This window comes from Lepus europaeus, chromosome 9, assembly GCF_033115175.1.
Source record: "Lepus europaeus isolate LE1 chromosome 9, mLepTim1.pri, whole genome shotgun sequence".
In the NCBI taxonomy this organism is placed as follows: domain Eukaryota; kingdom Metazoa; phylum Chordata; class Mammalia; order Lagomorpha; family Leporidae; genus Lepus; species Lepus europaeus.
In genome coordinates, this window is record NC_084835.1 from 57,622,453 (window position 1) to 57,643,634 (window position 21,182).

Sequence of the window (21,182 nt, forward strand, 5' to 3'; positions counted from 1 at the left end):
GCTTAGACAAGGCTCTGTGTGTATTCATGCATTTCTAATAGAGTGCCTTTTCCCCCTCTCTAATAAAAATGTTGTCACAAAACAACTACTTCCTAATATGAAGAATTAGGCATATCTGTACAAATTGTGTCTTGGTTTTTGGCATGGCGTCCTTCTGGAGATGGGGACATTAGAGAAAGTGAAAGCATGCGTGATGTCTCCTCCAGGGAGCTGAGCACTGTGAATGCTGCAAATGCCGTGTTTATGACCTGCTGCAGATGAGTCAACACCGTGCTTCTTTGTTCCCCATAAAAGGGAAATGACTCTCAGATATCGCGGAATCGGTGGAATGCCGACTGGGAAATTTCTTGAATATCAAAGTACACCACCCCTTTTTGTTTCTTTGTACTTAGGAACATTTTTCTTTCCAGCATGCTGTTTTCTTCTAAATTTTCTTGTTTTTCAGAAAGTTGTTCTTTATTTATTTGAGAGAGAGTGCTTTCATCTGTGTTAACTCCCCAAATGTCCCCAGCAGCCATAGCTCAGCCATGCTGAAGCCAGGAGCTGGGAACTCAATCCAGGTCTCCCCTGTGGGTAACAGGGACCCAAGGAATTGAGCCATCACTTCCTGCCTTCTAGAGTGCACATTAGTGGGAAGCTGGAGTCTGGAGTTGGTTATCTAATCCAGGCGCTTGGATGTGGGACAAGGCTGTCTTAATTTACATTGTAACTGCTAGGCCCAATGTCTACCCCGGCTTTGCTTCTCTCTAATGTCATCTGTTTTATCTCATTTCTGTTTTTTTTTTTTTTAATAATTTCTTGTTCTCACTTCAAGATATAATTTATCTTATTTTTAAAAGATTTATTTATTTATTTGAAAGGCAGATTTATAGAAAGAGGGGAAGACACAGAGAGAGAACTTCCATCTTCTAAGTCACTCTACAAATGAGTGCAATGGCCAGGGCTGGGCCAGGCCAAAGTCAGGAGCCCAGGACTCCATGTGGATCTCCCACATGGGTGTCAGGGCCCCAAATACTTGGGCCATCTTCAGCTACTTTCCCAGGCATATTATCAGGAAGCTGGAACAAAAGTTGAACAGTCAGGACTTGAACCAGCATTCCAATATGGGATGCTGGTGTTGCCAGTAGGGAATTAACCCACTGTAGCACAATGCTGGTCTCTTTATTTATCTTCCTGAGGATCCCAAGAAGCTGAGTTTAAAGCCATTATCAGTATTTTCATAATTTTTCATTTTGCCTTCAGAGAATTCACGTCCTGGTTGATTTTTCCTGCTTTGTGTTTCTCCACATGATTCTGAGTTGTAGTTGGTAGGCTTGTATTGAATAAACTGTTCCTCTTTGCCTCACTCTCACCGTCATTCCAGCTCTCCACCTCTCTCCATCCCCGTACACATCTCTGTCAATGCATTTTGCAGTTGTGCCCCCTTGAAGCTATGGGACCCCAGAGGAAAATTAGGTCATATTCTAGTGGTTCACCACATTGACCTTTGATGATTTCCAAGACTTTGGCTCCTTCATTGTACGATAATACCCTCTTATCTGTAGTTTCACTTCCTAAGGTTTTAGTTAGCCTCAGTCATCCATGGTGCAAAATATTAAAAGGAAGTTTCTAGAAATAATCAATTTATAAGTTTTAAATCACACATTTTTCCAAGAAGTGTGCAGAAATCTCATATCATCTCACCCCATTGTCCCTTTGTCCAGTGAATCCAGGCTGTAGACACTACCCACCTGCTAGCCACTTAGCAGCCCTCTGGGTTATCAGCTTGGCAGCCACAGTATTGCAGTACTGCTGTTCCTCTTGCTCTTGCTAGTAGCCTAAAGCTATGTCATGAGGCCCATGTCATTCACCTCACTTCACCTCATCACATGGGCTCTCCACGTCCCACCTCATCACGAGAAGGATGAGTATAACTCTGTAAGATTTGGAGAGCGCTCCATACGTTCTGTTATCTGCTGTATGTTTTACCTATCACTTCTACATGGTTTTAGCCAGCAGTGCCACATCCTCACCCAGAAACTCCAGGGCCCTGGTGTTTTCTGGAGTGGGAAGTTCTTGCTGCTTCATGCCTCAGTCCTGATTCTTGTGCCCACACATGTTGGTGTTCAACACACAGTTTGCTCAGAAAAACATCACTGCTCTTCAGGTGTATATAAGACAACTTCTATAATTATCTGGTCATTTCTTTATCTTCACTGATTTACTCGTGTTCCAGCTGTGTCCCAACAGAAACTGTGAAAGACAATTCTAGATTGGGGGAAGGGAACTGGGAAGGAGGAAGCTCTGGAAAAAAAAAAAGTTGTTGGAGTGACTGATCCTTGCTTCTGATTCCTGGGAAAAGCACAAATGCAACAGCAGGAGCCAGAATCCAGCCACTTGGTGGGTGGAGGATGGTGGCTGTATGACCCCAAGGGCCTCCCTGGGGTTCACACTCTCTGCCTGTGGGTCTGGTGTGGTTTGAAGATCCTTCCAGGTGACACCTTTCCCACGGGGCACGACTGATGGGAAGTGAAGAGTTCAAGCTTCTCTTGGTAGAAGCTGCAGGAGGCTTCATGGTCACATAGCCCGTGGATAAAAAGCCACCATGAGCCATCAAGTACCTGCTAAGCTTGAGACTGTACAGGTGGAGCAGTCCCACCCTCAGGATGCTTCTACTCTACCTGAGGACAATCGGTATCTAACCAGCATGACCAAAGTGGCTCTGTGTTGTGTGGCCCAGTGACCAAGGCACTTACTCCTCCAGGTTCCAAGGTGGTTGACTCCAGAGGGCTGTCTTCATTGTAGGAAGATTCCCTGCCTGAGTAAGGCCCATCTCTGGGGACAGCACATGTCAGGCTTCTGGTCAGTGCAAGGACTAGGGTGGGGCACAGAGGCTATTTTCAGACAACTCTGAAAGGCTCTCTGGACTTCAGAGCCCCCCAGAAAACTGCCTGAGGGCTGCACTGCAGGTGCATCCCCCTTCATTTTCTCTCTGTTCTGTTTGGATTCCTGCGTTTCTCTGTAGGTGTTGTTGCTAAAAGCCCTCCTCACTATCCTCCTGTGTTCACATCTCCATCTCAGACCCTGCTTCCTGGCAACCCAATCCAGGACAGCAAATAATGTCACAAGACATATTTCCCCATCTGTCAGATACAGATAGTGTGTAATAGGAAATCAGAGAGAAGTCCCATGGGGTCAAAGTTATAAGGAATGTGACATTGTAGAAAAAAAAATGGTACCTGAGCATGCAGGATAAAGACAAAAGTGGAGGGGCTGGCTCTGTAACACAGTAGGTTAAAGCCCTGGCCTGCAGTGCCGGCATCCCATGTAGGCACCGGTTCAAGTCCCAGTTGCTCCACTTCTGATCCAGCTCTCTGTTATGACACAGGAAAGCAGTAGAAGATGGCTCAAGTTCTTGGGCCTCTGCACCCACATGGGAGACCCGGAAGAAGCTCCTGGCTCCTGACTTTGGATTGGCTCAGTTCTGGCTGTTGTGGCTATTTGGGGAATGAACCAGCAAATAGAAGACATCTCTCTGTCTCTACCTCTCTCTGTAACTCTGTCTTTCAAATAAATAAAATAAATCTTAAAAAAAAAGGCAAGAGTGTAAACTTACATTAATGGTAGCCTCATGTCCTGTGCCTGTGTCCCTTAAATCACTCCTCTGTATTCTTAGAACAGTTTTTCTCTCTGATTATATCAATCTCATTATGAAGCACATTTTAGAAGTAATAATAGTTTATCACACTTTAAAAACTGTCAAATAATTAAAATTATTAGCTAATTATTATGAAATAGTAAAAAATAATACATGAAATTAAGCCAGATCTTACTAGAAGGCATGTGGTGAAAACCTGCAGTCCTGTTGAGGAGCTGGGAAGAATGATGGGGGAGATGAAGTTGCCACTCGTCTTCCATTTGCTTTTTTTTAATTTTTTTATTATTATTATTTTTTTTTTTGGACAGGCAGAGTGAATAGTGAGAGAGAGAAACAGAGAGAAAGGTCTTCCTTTTTGCCATTGGTTCACCCTCCAATGGCCGCTGTAGCCGGCGCATCGCGCTGATCCGAAGCCAGGAGCCAGGTGCTTCTCCTGGTCTCCCATGTGGGTGCAGGGCCCAGGGACTTGGGCCATCCTCCACTGCCTTCCTGGGCCATAGCAGAGAGCTGACCTGGAAGAGGGGCAACTGGGATAGAATCCGGTGCCCCGACTGGGACTAGAACCCGGTGTGCCGGCGCCACAAGGCGGAGGATTAGCCTGTTAAGCCACGGCGCCGGCCTCCATTTGCTTTTGTGGTGTCCCCAGAACTCTGTCCTGTGATTCACTCCTTTAGGCAGAAAGAGTTTGAGGAGGGCCAGAGTGGTGGCCTCCGTGAGACGGCAATGAAAGATAAGGCGGCTGTGCATTCTTCCTCTCCATTTGTATTGCTTTGGCACTTATAAAGTGACCATTCTTGCAAGACCGAATGGTGAAGCACTGGCCACTTTGTGTACTCAGCCTAGAAGCTGGACTGTTTGGATTATTCTGAAGTCCCAGCACCCTCTTCCCAGCTGTAGGTGACTATAGTTAACCTCATCTTAAGTTTAAAAGACAATCCTCAATTTTTGGTGTGCCCACTTGCTTTGCATTTGTTCCACCTGGGGCACAATATTGCAATATTATGGGAAACCATGTGTGAATAAGTATGTGCTTTTCAATGCTTTTTTTTTTTCCAAATGCAAGAAGTTTTTCTAAGTCCATGGACTATATAGTACTTCTATTTGGTTTCTCCAATTAAGCTGAAATAAATAAAAAAAAAATATTACCTGGAGGGTAAGCTGAAGAAAACTTTGAAGTATGTATTGAACATTGCAAACTCCATCGTTGTGCAAAGTTTGCATTGGATTCATTAATATATCTATGAACCCCTATCTGTGAAAATTCTTGCTGTTTCATTTCACCATCAAGAAAAGTATCCAAGGCTGAAGGCTTGCCTCTCAAAATTTCCAGGATTTTGGCATGAATTCTTTCTAGGTGGAAAATTTCAAAATTAGCTTACAAAAATTGGCACAATCATGAGAGCTGTGGATCGTCCACATTTGTGTGCCACATTTAAATCACTTGAAAGCTAGAAAACTGGAAATATTGGCCAAGGCATTGGACTCCAACTTGTTTTCAGAGATATGATGAAAGAGGGGTAAGATTTTGACTTAGGTTGAAATCTCAGCAAAATAATAGCATGTTTTCTCTTAGCTCCATTTGAAGAGAATATTTCACAAATTAACAAAAGGTATGAAGAAAGCCTAAATTAATATTTATTTTAACAAACTACATCTTATTACTTATTTCCTTTGTTAAGATTGGATTTCTTTTGCTTAGGCATTTTAGCAATCGGAGAAAGATAGTACGCAAATGTGCAATTTGGAATTCTGTTATTTTAGCCATAAATTACTTACTTTGTGAATTTGCTGCTTGGGTTCCTTTTAGAAATCATTTTGAAGTTACCATGTCTATATTCTTGTCATTTGAAAATGTACTCCATTTATTGAGGCTGGCTTGTGGTACCCTATGGATACCTTGTGGCACCCTGTGGGTGCTGTTTTGAATCCCGGCTGCTCCACTTCTAGTCCAGCTCCCTGCTAATGTGCCTGGGAAAAGCAGCAGAATTTGGGCCAAGCACTTGGGTTCCTACACCTCCTATAGGAGACCCAGAAAAAGCTTCTGGATCTTGACTTTGACCTGGCCCAGCCCCGGCCCTTGCAGCCATTTGAGAAGTGAACCAGTGAATGGAAGATTCTCTCGCTCTCTCTATCTCTTCTCTCTCTAACTCTGCCTTTCAAACAAATAAATCTTTAAAAAAGTACTCCATTCCCTCATGTTTCTAATTATTAAAGAGTATTAGGTGGCCTATCTTTGGATAACTCTGATTTTAAATATATCCATACTTACATAAATAGAGTGCCTACTTCAAGCAACATAGCAGCATAATACCCTCAATTATTTCTGTATACGTGTGGTGTGTGTGTGTGTGTGTGAGAGAGAGAACAAAAATCTTTTCTTTCACTTCTATTGCTCTGCTTTATTCCTGAAGTTCTAATTTTCTTTTACTATCCTTTTTTTTTTCTTTTGATCTGAAGAAATTACTTTGGAAATTCTTTTATAACAGAACTTAGTTTTCTATCATCTAAGAATGTCTGATTTTTTTTGTTTGTTTTTGTTGTTTTGCTTTTCTTCCTGAATGATATTTTCACAAGATACAGAATTCTTGGTTCATAGTTCTTTTCCTTCCTAACTGTAAAGATGTTGTTTCACTGTAGTCTGTTTTCCACGGTTTGTAATAAAAATATGTCATCTTCAAATAGTTACCTCCTTAGAAATTGTGCCATTTTTCTCTATTTGTCAAGAGTTTTTACCCTAGATTTTCAACAGTGTGGTTAGTAGGTGTATTAGGGTGATTTATTGTGTGTTTATACTCTTTAAGATTTGCTGAGTTTATTGTATTTGTTAATTATTTCTTCACAAAAGTTCTGGAATTCTTAGCTCCTAATGATATCTTTCTCTTGCCTTGATCATTTTCTTATCTTATTTGGTAATTCTAATTACACAAGGGACATATTTTTTAATATTGCCTTTTGGGTCTCTGATATTGTATTAACTTTTTACATCTTTTACCTCTGAACTTCATATTGGAGCATTTTTATTAATTTCTTCATGTTTCCTGACTCATTCCTTCATCATAGCCACCCTGTGATTGAGCCCATCAAGTAAAATTTTATTTTCAGATATTGTATTTTTTCAACTCTAAAATTATTTGGGGGGGGGGGCGGATTTCTATTCTGTTGGTAATTTTGATCTTTCTTTTATTTCAATATTATTTACCTTCATATTATGGAACATGATTATAATGAAAGCTTAAAAATTCTTTTCTAATAATCTCAACACCTGGGTAATTTCAGGGTTTGATATCTTTTGATTATCTTTGATTTTGAGAATTGGTTAGATTTTTTTCTATATGTCAAATAATTTGGGATTGTATGCTGGACACTTTGAATTTTATGGTATGAGACACTGAATAGCAAGAAAAAAGCTTCAACAATAGAAAATATCGGTAAAGATACAAAAATTATAAAAGGTAACTAAACAGAAATGTTTTGAGATGAAAAGAACAATAACTGAAATAGAAAGAAATTATTAGAGTATTTCAACACCATACTTGAACAGTCTGGAAAAAGAATCAATGAACTTAATGATAGAAAGAGCAGTGAAAAAAATGAAGAAAAATGAACAGAGCCTTTGGGAAGTCTGGGTCACCAACAAGTAACAAATTGGGAAGTTCAGAATGAGATGAAAAAATGAAAGGGGGAGAGATCATATTTGAAAAAAATAATGACTAAACATGCTGTGTTCTAACAAAGAAATGTGTCCACACGTTTGAGAAACTCAACCACCCCAAGAATATAAAACAGACTCACAATGAGACACATAATAATAAAATTGTCAAAAGACAAACGGAGAATATTGGAAACAACAGGAGAAACAAATCATCAAAACTAAGAGTTCTTCTGGCCGGCGCTGTGGCTCAATAGGCTAATCCTCCACCTTGCGGCGCCAGCACACCGGGTTCTAGTCCCGGTCGGGGTGCTGGATTCTGTCCCGGTTGCCCCTCTTCCAGGCCAGCTCTCTGCTGTGGCCCAGGAGTGCAGTGGAGGATGGCCCAAGTGCTTGGGCCCTGCACCCGCATGGGAGACCAGGAGAAGCGCCTGGCTCCTGGCTTTGGATCAGCGAGATGCGCTGGCCGCAGCAGCCATTGGGGAATGAACCAACAGAAAAAAGGAAGACCTTTCCCTCTGTCTCTCTCTCTCTCTCTCACTGTCCACTCTGCCTGTCAAAAAAACAAATAAACAAACAAAAAAACTAAGAGTTCTTCAATAAAGTTAACAGTAGATTGCCATGAGAAACAATGGAGGCCAGAAGAAGTGGAATGACATTTTTAAAGTGCCTAAATTTAAAAAAAGCTCAATTAATGAATAATTTTGTGTAAGCAACATTATCCTTAAAAGACAAAGGTTGGGGCTGCCATCACAGCACAGCAGGCTAAACCACCACCTGTGATACTGGTATCCTGTATGAGTGCCAGTTTCAGTAGTGGCTGCTGCACTTCTGATTCAGATTCCTGCTAATGCACCTGGGAAGATATAAGAAGATGACCCAATTACTTTGGCCCCTCCTATCCATGAAGGAGACCTGGATGGAGTTTGAGGCTCCTGGCTTCAGAATGCCCCAGCATGGTCTATTGTGGCCATTTGAGGGAGTGAACCCATAGATGGAAGATATTTCTCTCTCTCATGTGTGTGTGTGTGTGTCCGTCCCTCTCTATAGTTCTGCCTTTCAAATGAATAAATAAATCTTAAAAAGAAAAGATATTTAAAGAATATATAAATATAGGCAATCCATCAAAAGATATAGCAATTATGAACAGATACTCAACAAATAGCAGAGTCCTAAAATACATGAGACAGCAGCGGACATACTTGAAGGGGTAATATGAGACACTTCTGCAGTAATACTTGGATATGTCAATTTCCCACTTTGAATAATGAGAAGAAAATATAGGGAGGAGACCAGTGAGGATGCAGAGCACTGGAACAGCACCACAAGCCAACTAGACCTAACAGATATATGAAACATTCCTCTCCGTAATAGGAGAACGCATGTTCTTCTCAAGTTCATATGAAGTGTGCTCCAGAATAGACCATATGTTAGGCCATAAAACAATTCTCAAGAAATTTAAAGGGTTGAAATCATACGAAGTATCCTTTCCAACTACAATGGGATGAAGCTACAAATTAATAACAGGAGGGAAACTGGAAAATACACAAGTATACAGAAATTAAACAACACATTCTTACACAACCAATAGGTCAAATGGACAATCACAAGGGAACCTACAGAATGCCTAGAAACAAGTGGAAACAAAAATACACAGGCCAAAACTTATTGGATGAAGTGAGTTTAGTGCTTAGAGGGAAATTTATAGCTCTGAACAACTACATTAAAAAGGAAGAATGATCTCAAGGCACTAACCTAGATTTTACTTTATGAAACTAGAAAAAGAAGAGCAAACTAAATACAGAGCTATCAGAAGAAAAGAAGTAATAAAAGAGCAGAAACAAACGGAGGGTAGAAAAACAGAACCAACAAAACCAAAAGTTGGTTCTTTGAAAAGATAAACAAAATTTACAAGCCTTTAGCCAGACTCATAAATAAAAAAAAAAAAGAAAAAAAGAGAGATCTAAATTTCACATCAGAAATGAAAGTAAGGACAATTCTGCCAACCTTACAGAATTAAATGAGATTATGTGTGAGTACTGTGGTACCAACATGTTAGATGGCCTAAGGAAAATGGGTAAAGTCCTAGAAACACAATCATTACTAAATTGACACAAATAAATAGAAAACATGAACAAATCCATAAAAGAAAGTGATTGAATTAATTAAAAGTCTCCCAGCAAAGTCCTGGACTGGATTGTTTCATTGTTTGAAAATTCAAAAAAAAAAAAATTAACCCCGATACTTTTTAAACTTTTCTAATTAAGTAAAAAATAAGAGAACACTTCATGGTTCATGCTGTGAGTCTAGTACAGTCCTGACACCAAAGCCAAAGGTACTGCAAGAAAAGAAACAAGCAAAAACCACCACTGACCAGGGTCTTTTATGATTATAGATGCAGAAATCCTCAACAAAATGCAGTCCTATGCTGCTTAACAGTTTTGATGGATGACCGAGGACAAAAAATGTGAAGGAAAAAAATCGCAGTATCATTTCAATAGACAAAAATAATATTTTTGAAAATTACTGTGTTTACATGGTAAAAGCATTCAGATAACTAGGAATATAAAGGCAATTTCTCAATATAATAAAATCCTTACATGGTAAACTCACAGCTTAACATCAGACTCCATAATGAAAAGCTGAGGGGCCGGGCTCTGTGTTGCAGTGGGTTAACGTCCTGACCTGCAGAGCTGACATTCCATGTGGGCGCCAGTTCAAGTCCCGGCTGCTCCACTTCTGATCCAGCTCTCTGTTATGGCCAGGGAAAGCAGTGGAAGATGGCCCAAGTCCTTGGGCCCCTGCACCCATATGGGAGACCCAGAAGAAGCTCCCGGCTCCTGACTTCAGATCGGCGCAGCTCCGGTCATTGCCGTCAATTGGGGAGTGAACTAGCGGATGGAGGACCTCTCTCTGTTTCTGCCTCTCCTCCCTGTGTATAACTCTGACTTCCAAATAAATAAATAAATCTTTAAAATAAAAGAAAAGAAAAGCTGAAAGGTCTCCCCCTAATATCAGAAAGACCTGGATGTTAACTATTACAGGTTCAATTGTGTTCCGCCAGGGTTCATATTTTGAAACCTTAACTCTCGGTACATCAGGATGTGACTTATTTGGAGTTAGGGCATTTATGATGAATATGACCCAATCTAACTGGTGTCCTTGTAGAAAGAGGAAGTTCAGATATGCAAACAGACACCAAGGGAGTGCATGCACAGAGGAAGATATATGGAAGGACACAGCCAGAAAGCGGCTATCTCCAAACCCGGGAGATGGGCCTCAGATGAGAGCAAGCACGCCAAGACTTTAGACTTCTGATCTCCAGAACCACGAGAAAACAACTTCTGTTGTTGAAGTCACCCAGTCTGTAGTGGTTAGTAATGACAGCCCCCACAACCTGGTCCATCCAGATTTTGTATGGGAAAGTGGAGTGTTGCTGCTGTGACAAACACCTGGGTGTGTCTTTAGAACTGGGTAATGGGTGCAGGCTGGACGAATTTGGAGGTACATTTTTAAAAGTATTGACCGCATTGAAGAGAATGCTGGTGGGAATTGGTGCTCAATGTCTTGTGGTGAGGCCTCAGCTGGAAAGCAAGAACATGTTATTGGACACTGGAGGAAATGTGATTCTTATTACACAGTGGAAGAGATTTGTATACCCCAAGAGACACCAGTGTGTGTGCACAGGGGAAAGACCATATGAAGAGGGAACAAGCCAGTGACCATCTGGTAGGAGTGTAAAATGATACATGTCCTGTGGAAAACAATTTGGCAGTTCCTCAAAAACTCAACATATAATGCCATGATACAGCAACTCTACTTTTTGATAAATATATAAAATAATTGCAAGTACACATTCAAACAAATACATATGCCTGTGTGTTCATACCAGCTCTAGTCATAGGAGCCAAGAAGTTTTTGTAACCCAGTGACCATCAATAGGAGGATGGATGAACATATCTTCCTCCACACAGCGGAGTGAAATTCAGCCATAGAGAGAGCACAGCACTGGTTCGTGATGTAGTCATTGTTGCCGAACCTTGAAACTCAGTCTCAACAGGGTGAGTTTTCATTTGAGGAACTGATTACAGGCCCAAACTGGATTGTTGCAAAAGTTAGAAAAATATCACCTTGTTGAGACTGAATTTTATTAGCCTTTAAGACAATAAAAAGTTTGAAATAAATGGAAGCAGAACTCAAGGGGAAATAGTCTTTTCAACTGTTCTCAGCCCTGCTATGGCTTTTATTACTTTCACTGGAGAGAAGTATTAACAGAGAGACGTTTTCTTAAGATCAGTTAAATAAAGTTTGATTATGTGCTATATAAACAAGCAGGCTTTATTTGTCAAGTATTCCCCTATAGTAACATTTCATTTGAGAATGAAATAATATAGATATATTTTACTGATTTGTCATTATATTTATGATGTTTTAGACCTTTACACTTCAGCTTCGTGGTGATTACATGTTTCTCCAGAGGGTATGTTATGGGCTGCCCTGTCCCTGGTCCCTGTATGCAGCACATCTGAGGCCCTCAAAGCAGTTCTGAACAGCACGAGGTCACCCTGTTCAGTTCAGAGCAGGCGTGTGGACAGCCAACCCTGCCACAGCAGTTGGCAGGACCCCAGAGGGTAGAGCTCACAGTCTCCGAAAGAGGGAGGTGTGGAGTTACGTAGTTTTCATGGTCTGCCTTTGTCCCACTGATAAAAATGGTACAGATTTTAATGGTGACTTCTTTTGAGCTACACAAAATGTATGAATTACAACTATAGATGAAAGGGCTTCAAAAAGTTCATTGGAAATGCACATTTTGTCTTTTTTTAAAAAGATCTATTTAATTTATTTGAAAGAGAGTTACAGAGAGAGGTAGAGACAGAGAGATCTTACATATATTGGTTCACTCCCCAAATGGCCACAACGGCCGGAGCTGGGCAGATCCAAAGCCAAGAGCCTGGAGCTTCTTCCAGGTTTCCCATGTGGGTGCAGGGGCCCAAGGACTTGGGCCATCTTCTACTGCTTTCCCAGGCCATCAGCAGGAAGCTGGATCAGAGGAGCAGCCGGAACACAAACCGAAACCTGTATGGGATGCAGCACCACAGGCGGAGGCTTAACCTATTATGCCACAGAGCCAAACCAGCACATTTTATCTTTTAATGTCATTTTTCCTGAACCATCTGAAGCCTCTTTATATTTGTTAATGTTAAGCCACACTCAACACTGTGTGTTAAACTCTAGATGATTATGATATAAAAGTTGAGAATATACAGAGATAAAAAGAAAGGAGACATAGATGATGATGATGATAGATGATATACAATATGTGTATGTGTATATATATAGAGAGCGAGATGTGTGTGTGTGTATATATATATATACACACACACATATATATATATATATATATATATATATATATATATATATATATATATAAAGAGAGAGAGAGAGAAAGAGAGAGAGAGAAATACAGTGCTCCCAATTCACTATTTCCCTCCAAATCTGGTAGGGAGCTGGGAACTCAATCCAGGTCTCCCACATAGGTGGCAAAGACCCAGTTACTTGAGCCATCACCTGCTGCTCTCCAGGGTCCACATTCAGAAGAAGCTAGAATCAGGAGCTATAACTGGAACTGAAATCCAAACACTGCTATGTGGGATGCAGGCATCCCAAGTGGTGTCTTCCACAAGACCAAATGTCAGCCGCAGCTTTGCTTCTTTTTCCACTTTCTGGAAACACTTTTATAAGAGAAGGGTTATCTGTTCCTCCCACATTGGTGACACCTTTTCTGGACCAGGACCTTCCTGTAGTTCTTCTGTACCTGTCTTATAATAAGTAGAAAAGTGTCTTTCTTTTACAGTGAATTTTTAACAAATGCAAGGCAAAGAGACTAAGCTTTTTGCTGTAGATCAATAATTAAGAAAACACTGATCACACACCATATCCTGTGAGTCAGTATACACAGGAAGTTATCCAAAAGCACTTTCTATGTGGATCCGTGCAAGAGTGAAGTGGGTGATTCAGTGTCATGCTCTCTCAACATCCCTGTGCTTTTTATCCTGCAGGACACACAGGACGGTTGTTGAAGTCTCTGTGCCTCACCAGCCTCTCCTTCCTGTTGCTGCACATCATTTTCCACATCACGTTGGCCAGCCTTGAAGCTCAGCACCGCATTGCACCTGGTTACAATTGTGAGTAGGATGGTGATTTGTTTCTTCATATTATGTTCATGCATAGCAAAACTGTTGTATCCTCACACTCATAGAAATGTATGCATTGATCACATTACAAAATTCATGGTGATTCTGGGTCAATTTGCAAGCCAATGTTGTGCAAATACATACAAAGAAAAGTAAGTCATGAAACCAAGTTAATAACTGAATCTTCAACATATATAATACATGGGATCCCTTATTGTGTAAGACATTATCATTGGACTTAATGTAAAAATCAAGATTTATAAATACTCCCTGCAGTTTATAGAATGGCTAGTCACAAGACACATGTACAATTTCTTGTTTAAAAACATTTATTTATTTATTTGAAATCAAAGAGAGAGAACTTCCATCTGCTGGCTCACTCCCCAGATGCTTACAACAGTTGAAGTTGGGAGCTCTGAACTCCATCCAGGTCACCCACATCGTTGGCAGGAACCCAAATACTTGGGCCATTGTCCACTGCCTTCCCAGGTGCATTAGCAGGGAGCTGGATCACTAGCAGAGTAGTCAGGACTTGTACAGGCACATGAGAGGAGGAGTTGTAAGTTGTGGTTCAATTAGCTGTGCCACCGTGCCTACCCCTACACACATGTTCTTTCTAACATGATGGAAGGCCAAAAGATGAATAGTGTTGTATGAATTACATAACAGTGGCATCTGTCCTATTGCAAAGCATAATGTAAAATTTCTTATATCTTTATGCAAAAAATGTAGTGACACAGTTTCTTCTTTAAGTTGGAAGGTATTGATTTCACAGGAAATGCCACACCTCACGTTCACTGTAGTTTGAAGTTGTGATCCATATTGGTCCTTTATTTAGGTATGATCTTTCCAAAATGAACCTGCCATTGAGTCAATCATGCTTCAGTGTTGGTCAGATGTATGATTGTCACTTAAAAAAGCATGCATTTTTAGTAGATGGAATTCCATCCACATGTTTTAAGTTAAACCTTAAGAAGCCCTTGGATATTTGAAATACTCTATAATAACAATTTTAACATGTCAATTTTTTTCTTTAAAGCACTCATTTGTGGGTTTGGAAGTTTCCTGATTTTTTTAAAAAGATTTATTTATTTGTTTGAAAGTCGGAGTTACAGAGAGAGAAAAGGAGAAGAAGAGAGAGAGAAAGAGAGAGAGAGAGAGAGAGAGAGAGAGAGAGAGAGAGAGAGAGGTCTCCATCCGCTGGTTCACTCCCCAGTTAGCCTCAACGGCCGGAGATGTGCTGATCTGAAGCCAGGAGCCAGGAGCTTCTTTCAGGTCTCCCACATGATGTGGGGGCCCAGAGGCTTGGGCCATCTTCCACTGCTTTCCCAGGCCATAGCAGAGAGCTGGATCAGAAGTGGAGCAGCCAGAACTTGAATCGGCGCCCATATGGGATGCCGGCACTTCAGGCGGTGGCTCTACCAGCTACGCCACAGCACCAGCCCCTCATGAATGTTTATAAGCACAAGCACAAGTAATATGATATAAATCTCTCCTTGCCAGTACAATAAAAAAGATTTGAATATTCTATGGATTAAAGGGTTTTCCCTTAAATATAGTGGAAGTTTCTTTCAGCAAATTCATATTCCGAAGTTATTAAGTACCCCTCATTGCATAACTTTTAGTTATAGAGAGAGCAAGAGTTAGTACTCATATAATTGATTTCAGAGTTCCTTTGATAACGATGCTTGCCAAGATGAGCTTTTTAAAGATCTATTGTTTAAAGTATAGTTTTTAAAATTTTTCTACCATTCTCATCTCATAAAACTCACTCATTTAAAGTATACAATTCAATGGTTAATATGGCTAAAAGATTGTGCAACCACTATCTGATTCCAAAAGACTTGGCATCACCCCCAAAAGAAATTCTGGATACATGAACAGTCATTCCTCATTTCCTTCCCAGCCATCCCTAGGCAGCCACCACTTCCTTTCTGTCTCTATTAAGTTTACCTATTCCAGACATTTTATCTAAATGGAGTTACACAATCTGTGGCCTCTTTGTTTCTGTCTTCTTTTACTTAGCATAATGTTTTCAAAGTCAATCCATGCTGTAGCATACACAAGTAATTCATTCCTTTTCATGACTGAATAGTATTCAGTTTTTAAGATGTGAATTTAATGTTTGCTGAAAATCAAATGTGATGCCATTAATAAAATATTGAAAAAGCACCATGTTTATGTAATGTTTAGTTATTATAGTGATAACAAAGAGTATTGTGGTATTTTTCCAGATTCAAATATTTTGGAACTTAGTAGAAATGTCAGAAGCAATATTTTATGGTGCTTCTTAACCAAAAATCTTTTTTGGCTATTTCTGAGAAAGGTACTCCGGGAATCACATGGGAGGATTTTTATAGCCTCAAATATTGTCCAAATAAAAGGCTTTTTCAAGAATAACAAGTTCTCCATCACTGGAAGTAATTCAACACAGGATACATTACAATTTACCAGATTTTAAAAACTTGAATTTGTAAACATGTATCATGTTTGCTCCCTAAAATAATTTCAGGCTGCTGAGTAGCGCGGGAGAGTGCACTGGAGAATGACTGGCTTAAGAGGGAAAATTAACCTCCTGTCTCAGGGAAGCCCAGCAATTTCTAATTTCTTTCAAATGATGATTTCCCACAGTTCTACAAAGACCAAAATAAGAAATTAATATGAAATACTATAACATTCCCTTCTCCATGTGTGTGAATGTGTTTGTATGTTCTCTTTGTAAGATATACACAGGTGCACATGCGAGCACTCACACACACACACACACATGTGTTCTTACTTTGGTTCCACCTTTCCCAGACAAGGATCCAAACTTCCTAGATATTTCATATAGGACCTGAGTTGATAAGAGGAAGACTGTATTTTCCAGTGGTGAAGGGAGGAAGCCACTGTAGGTAGGAGGGTACTTCAAAAAGTCCATGAAGGGGAGGAAATTGACTCTAATAGTTACGATGCTGGTTGAGATGCCTGTATCCCCTATCAGAGCACTTGGTTTTGAGTCCTGGTCACAGCTCCTGATTCCAGCTTCCTGCTAAAGATAAGTTTATTTTGGTGCAAGAAATTTGGAAATGCATGCATAGCTTGTTCTTAGCACACATTTTCCTTGAACTTTTTGAGGGACCCTGTAATTGTTGCATCAAAATTTATCTTTTAATTCCATCTCCACAAACTTTTTGAAGCACCCTTGTACAGTCAGAGCTGGCCTCTCAACATGCCTTTTCCAAATCGTTCTTTGCTAGCTCCATCTTCTGGAGTTAGGTCTGCTCCTCGTAACCCCACTTCCTATATATTTAGGCTGCTCAATACCATGATCCGGTCCTTGTCTGTCAGAGATGAGACATCAGAGATGTTTTAACTCACAAATGTCTTCTACTATTACTCTTCATGGCAATGAAACTCGAATCTGACAGAATATAATAGAATGCCGTCCCTTTTCTTTTTTGATGTTACCTTCTGTATGCTCTCCTCTGTTCCACAAAGAGCCAATTGAATAGATGTCATAATAGTAAGCTTTATTTCTATAAAGCAAAATTCCAGTTGGAAGTTTATTTCTGCAAAAGTTAACATTCCAGCTTGAAGTTCCAATATTTGGGATAAAGTAAACAATGAAGAGATTAGGTTAAAGACTGAGTTTAACAAGAAATTTGAGGTGATTACTTCCGGTGACAGGCCATTTTGAAGGTGAGTTACAGACATCGTAAATTTCTTCTGAAATGCTGTTAAGACATGCAATAGCATTGGCTCATCAGTGTTGCACATTTTTTGGGTTCAATTTCAGGTGTAGCAGTTCAAATAAATACATTCTTGAAAGAGGATAAAAGAGGAAGGACAAACAAACTTCAGAGCTTTGCAAGCTAGGTTAGTCCAAGACTGACACAGACCAGGTTTCCAGCCTTGCACAGTTTTTTAATGATCAAATTATATAAACTCCTGAAAAGACTGCTAGGGTGGGTAATGGAAACACTGACTTTAATTTCGCGTTGACTTCCCTTCACTAATGTTATTGTTTCTCAAGCACTTGGAGTTGTCATTACACCATCAGAGCTGTAAACACAAACTCAGTTATTTTGATATTCCAGACTTGAAGTTAAGCTCTTTTTGGCAGCCACAGATATGACATAGCAAAATGCAAACAAAAAGTTAAAAACCATCCTGCCTATCAGCATTGTACATTTTGGATGTTTTCTCTATGATCAAGCCCTTGGCAAATTAAAATGAAATTGACCAGACAGATTAGGTTACCAATCTTATGCAAGTACTATTCAAATTCAAGACCACCAAGTGCTCATTTATATGTATTTAATTTTGTTTTGCTAATGACTTCTTTCCCTATTTAGAATTCCTACCCTCACCTTCCTTAGAGCAAAAGCTCCCAGCATCTCTCAGGAATCCGAGACACGTGTTTGGGGGGACAACAGTAGCATTTATAAATATTGAGTCATTGAAAGTTCTCCTTCCCCCAGAGTCCTGTGAATATTAACGGGCAGTAGTGAAGACTTTTTCAAACCACTCTGTTTGGTTTTTGACCAGCTAGCAGACTTGTTAAAGGTGCCATTGTGCAGAGCTGAAACTCAACACCACCCCTTTCTCCCTCTCACTTTCTTCTTTTCATTTCCAAAACGGGGTTCTCAGAAGTAAGACAGGAATCCATGGAGCAGAGGAGACCTCTGTAAGCCTCACTCAAACATGTGTTGTGCCGCTTACTAAAATATTGATCTTCCATCACAACTGTGCTACTTAAATAAATGCAAACCCGGTTTCAATTATGTCATTACAGATTATATAAAAAGTAGTTTGTTAGACTCCATGGTAGATATGTGGCCATGCTGGTGAAATTTCAAGGCCGGTCTGGTTTTGTGTGCTGTGCTAAAGCATGCCATTGAGGGGAAGAAACTCTTGTTTTCAGTACTACATAAAAACTTTCCGGCGACAATGGCTACAAGGTATCGAGTACCTCCAAGTTTTAAGATCCCCAGGGATCTGCAGTCTTTTTTTTTTTCCAATTCATCACTCCTTTTTTCTTGTTATAGCTGGGCTCCAGGATTCTTAAGGAGTGCGTTGCATGTGCATTGCCCCATTTTATTTTCTAAACAGGTCTTTTGGGTGGGTGGCACTGTGTAGCTGGACAGCTCTGCTATGTATAGGAGAGAGGGCAGTGGAGGAGTGAGTGGGAGCTTCCATCTCCTGGCTTGACTCTGCTGGGGACAATAGGGTCATTCATTGGCAGGAAGAGGCTACTCTGGCCAAGTCTTGCTGGTACAGGGCTGTGCCCTTCTGTAGTCTTTCTTCTCTGAGGGGGCATCTTTTTCTTGGGTGAGCACAGTGCTCCTATTGCAGATGGCGTTGAGGTAGGGATTGTAACAGTGAGGAAGCAGGCTCTGCCGGGGACAGTTGCAGGGAGTTACCCCATGTCTAAACTGAGATCCCCATGTGTGATGAGAAGACCAAGGGACAGACATGGGCTGGTAGTTCACAGTCCCTTTCCACTGACTGGGAGGTGATGCACAGAGTGGGTCACAAAGTGTATGCTTGGCCTCTGGTGCCAATTCTGACTCAGCTCCTGACACTGTAGTTAAAGACCTTACCCCATGCTTTGATAGCTATTAGTCACGTTCATTAACGGTACGCTACAAAATTCACATAGGCACCTTGTGAATCTGTTCATATAAAAATAACTGTAGAGCCTATGGGAATTCTTTGTTTTTTTTTTTTTTATCTGTGACAGTATTGTGGGGGACAGATATATGGAAGGGGAGACAAAATACTTAAAAGGAACCAGCCGCGGCGGCCATTGGAGGGTGAACCAACGGCAAAAGAAGACCTTTCTCTCTGTCTCTCTCTCTCACTGTCCACTCTGCCTGTCAAAAATAAAAAAAAATAAAATAAAATAAGAGGAAACGCACACCCTCCTTGCTGGAAGAGTTGTGTCGGGAAATTTCTTTGTGCCAGCTGCTGTCTTAGGAGGCTTGTTGAGGCAGCGTGTGAGAGAAGCTTGCTTCTGCACAGCCTTCCCTCCCTCTCCCACTTTGCTGCTCTATCCATTTAGTGACCTACTTAGGGACCACAGACAGACGCTTTCTCTCTGTGAGTGAGCACCCTGAAAGTGGGTCTTGCCCCCTCTGTCAAACAACCAAGAATCTGGACCAAGTCATGACTCTCCTCCAGGACACCACGGTCTATTTTCTCCTAACAAGGGTGTCTCCAGGCACGTGCATCACACACCTTTCAGGCACATGTATACAGTGAGGGAATGAGCTGTGAGTGCTGCTTCCCTCAGCTCCTGGTAACTGAGGCCGATTGCTTTTCCATCCACTGGCTCACTTAGGCACATGCCAACCTGGATGTAGCCTGGTGTTCCGCAGAGTAAGCGAGGCTGTTCCAGTGGGAGACAAATTTACGATCAGTAGATTCTGGATGGAAGCATAGCTGGAAATGTTCTTGTAATCTGATATTGGACAGACTCAATGCTCTGAGAATAATGAATATATGCAGTTTTCACTGTTAAACACTGGACTCAGGTCAGAGAGGGAATGGAGAGGGTGGCATCGCCAGGCTAGAAGATTCTCAGACCAGTGCCACATCAACAACTTAATTGGCCTTGGCGTAATGGTTGTATGGTGATGGTCAGTTCTCATTGTGCTTGTCAGGTAGAGTATCTTATTATGAGAAATGTTTTTGTGGGAATTTTTATAGTATTTAATATATATCTATGAGTGACTTTTTTCTCTTTCTTTCTTTCTTTCTTTCTTTCTTTCTTTATTTATTTTTTGGCAGGCAGAGTTAGACAGTGAGAGAGAGACAGACAGAGAGAAAGGTCTTCCTTTTTCTGTTGGTTCACCCCACAAGTGGCCGCTATGGCTGACGTGTTGCGGCTGGCATGCTGTGCTGATCCGAAGCCAGGAGCCAAATGCTTCTTCCTGGTCTCCCATGCGGGTGCAGAGCCCAAGAACCTGGGCCATCCTCCACTGCCTCCCCGGCCCACAGCAGAGAGCTGGACTGGAAGAGGAGCAACCGGGACAGAATCCGGCACCCCGACTGGGACTAGAACCCGGGGTGCCAGCGCTGCAGGTGGAGGATTAGCCTAGTGAGCAGTGGTGCCGGCCATCTATGAGTGACTTTTAGGTTCATTGGTGACTGTGAGCGGCTTCCTTCTCTCTGTGCCCCAGTTACCTCACTGCAAAAATGAAAAGAGCTGTCTCCATCACACAGGTTGTTGTAAGGGTTGGGGTAATACAGGCCATGTCTTTCCAACAGTGCCTAGCCTATGGCAAATACTCCATCATTAGAAGCTGCTGTTGTTGCTATTATTAGAGAAGTCGTATTTCTTGCTCAAGGTCACATATAACCACAGGGAAGTAGAAACTGATCAGAACCAAATACACGATCATGTGGATGAAATTTACAAATTGTAAAATTTACATGGTGCCGATGAATTAACTCTCTGTGGAAAATTGTCATCCTGGTTTCTTGCCAATTCTGTTTTATGTGGATTTGGATTTAGATTTACTTTATGCCTTGTGTTTGGGATCTCAGATAATAGGGCCAAATGGCACTGTTTGGAAGGTGGTATCAAGAATGTGCCTCTTTGGAGATGCAGGTCCTCTTTCCTGAACTTAACTTCTCTGCTCCTGGGAGATCTCACTCCACCAGCTCATTGCTGTGGTGTTGGTCTGGCCTGGACTCCAAGTCCTTCATAGCT

The 21,182-nt window shown here is 41.1% G+C and overlaps 1 protein-coding gene across 3 annotated transcripts in view; it reads left to right on the forward strand.

Moving 5' to 3' along the window:
• Positions 1-21,182, forward strand: part of PIEZO2 (piezo type mechanosensitive ion channel component 2) — a 460,107-nt gene that overhangs the window by 148,592 nt on the left and 290,333 nt on the right. For all 3 annotated transcript variants that reach the window (XM_062201352.1, XM_062201350.1, XM_062201351.1), the window contains exon 3: positions 13,349-13,474. In XM_062201352.1, coding sequence (XP_062057336.1) covers positions 13,349-13,474 — 126 coding nt within the window. The remainder of the gene's footprint in view (positions 1-13,348; positions 13,475-21,182) is intronic.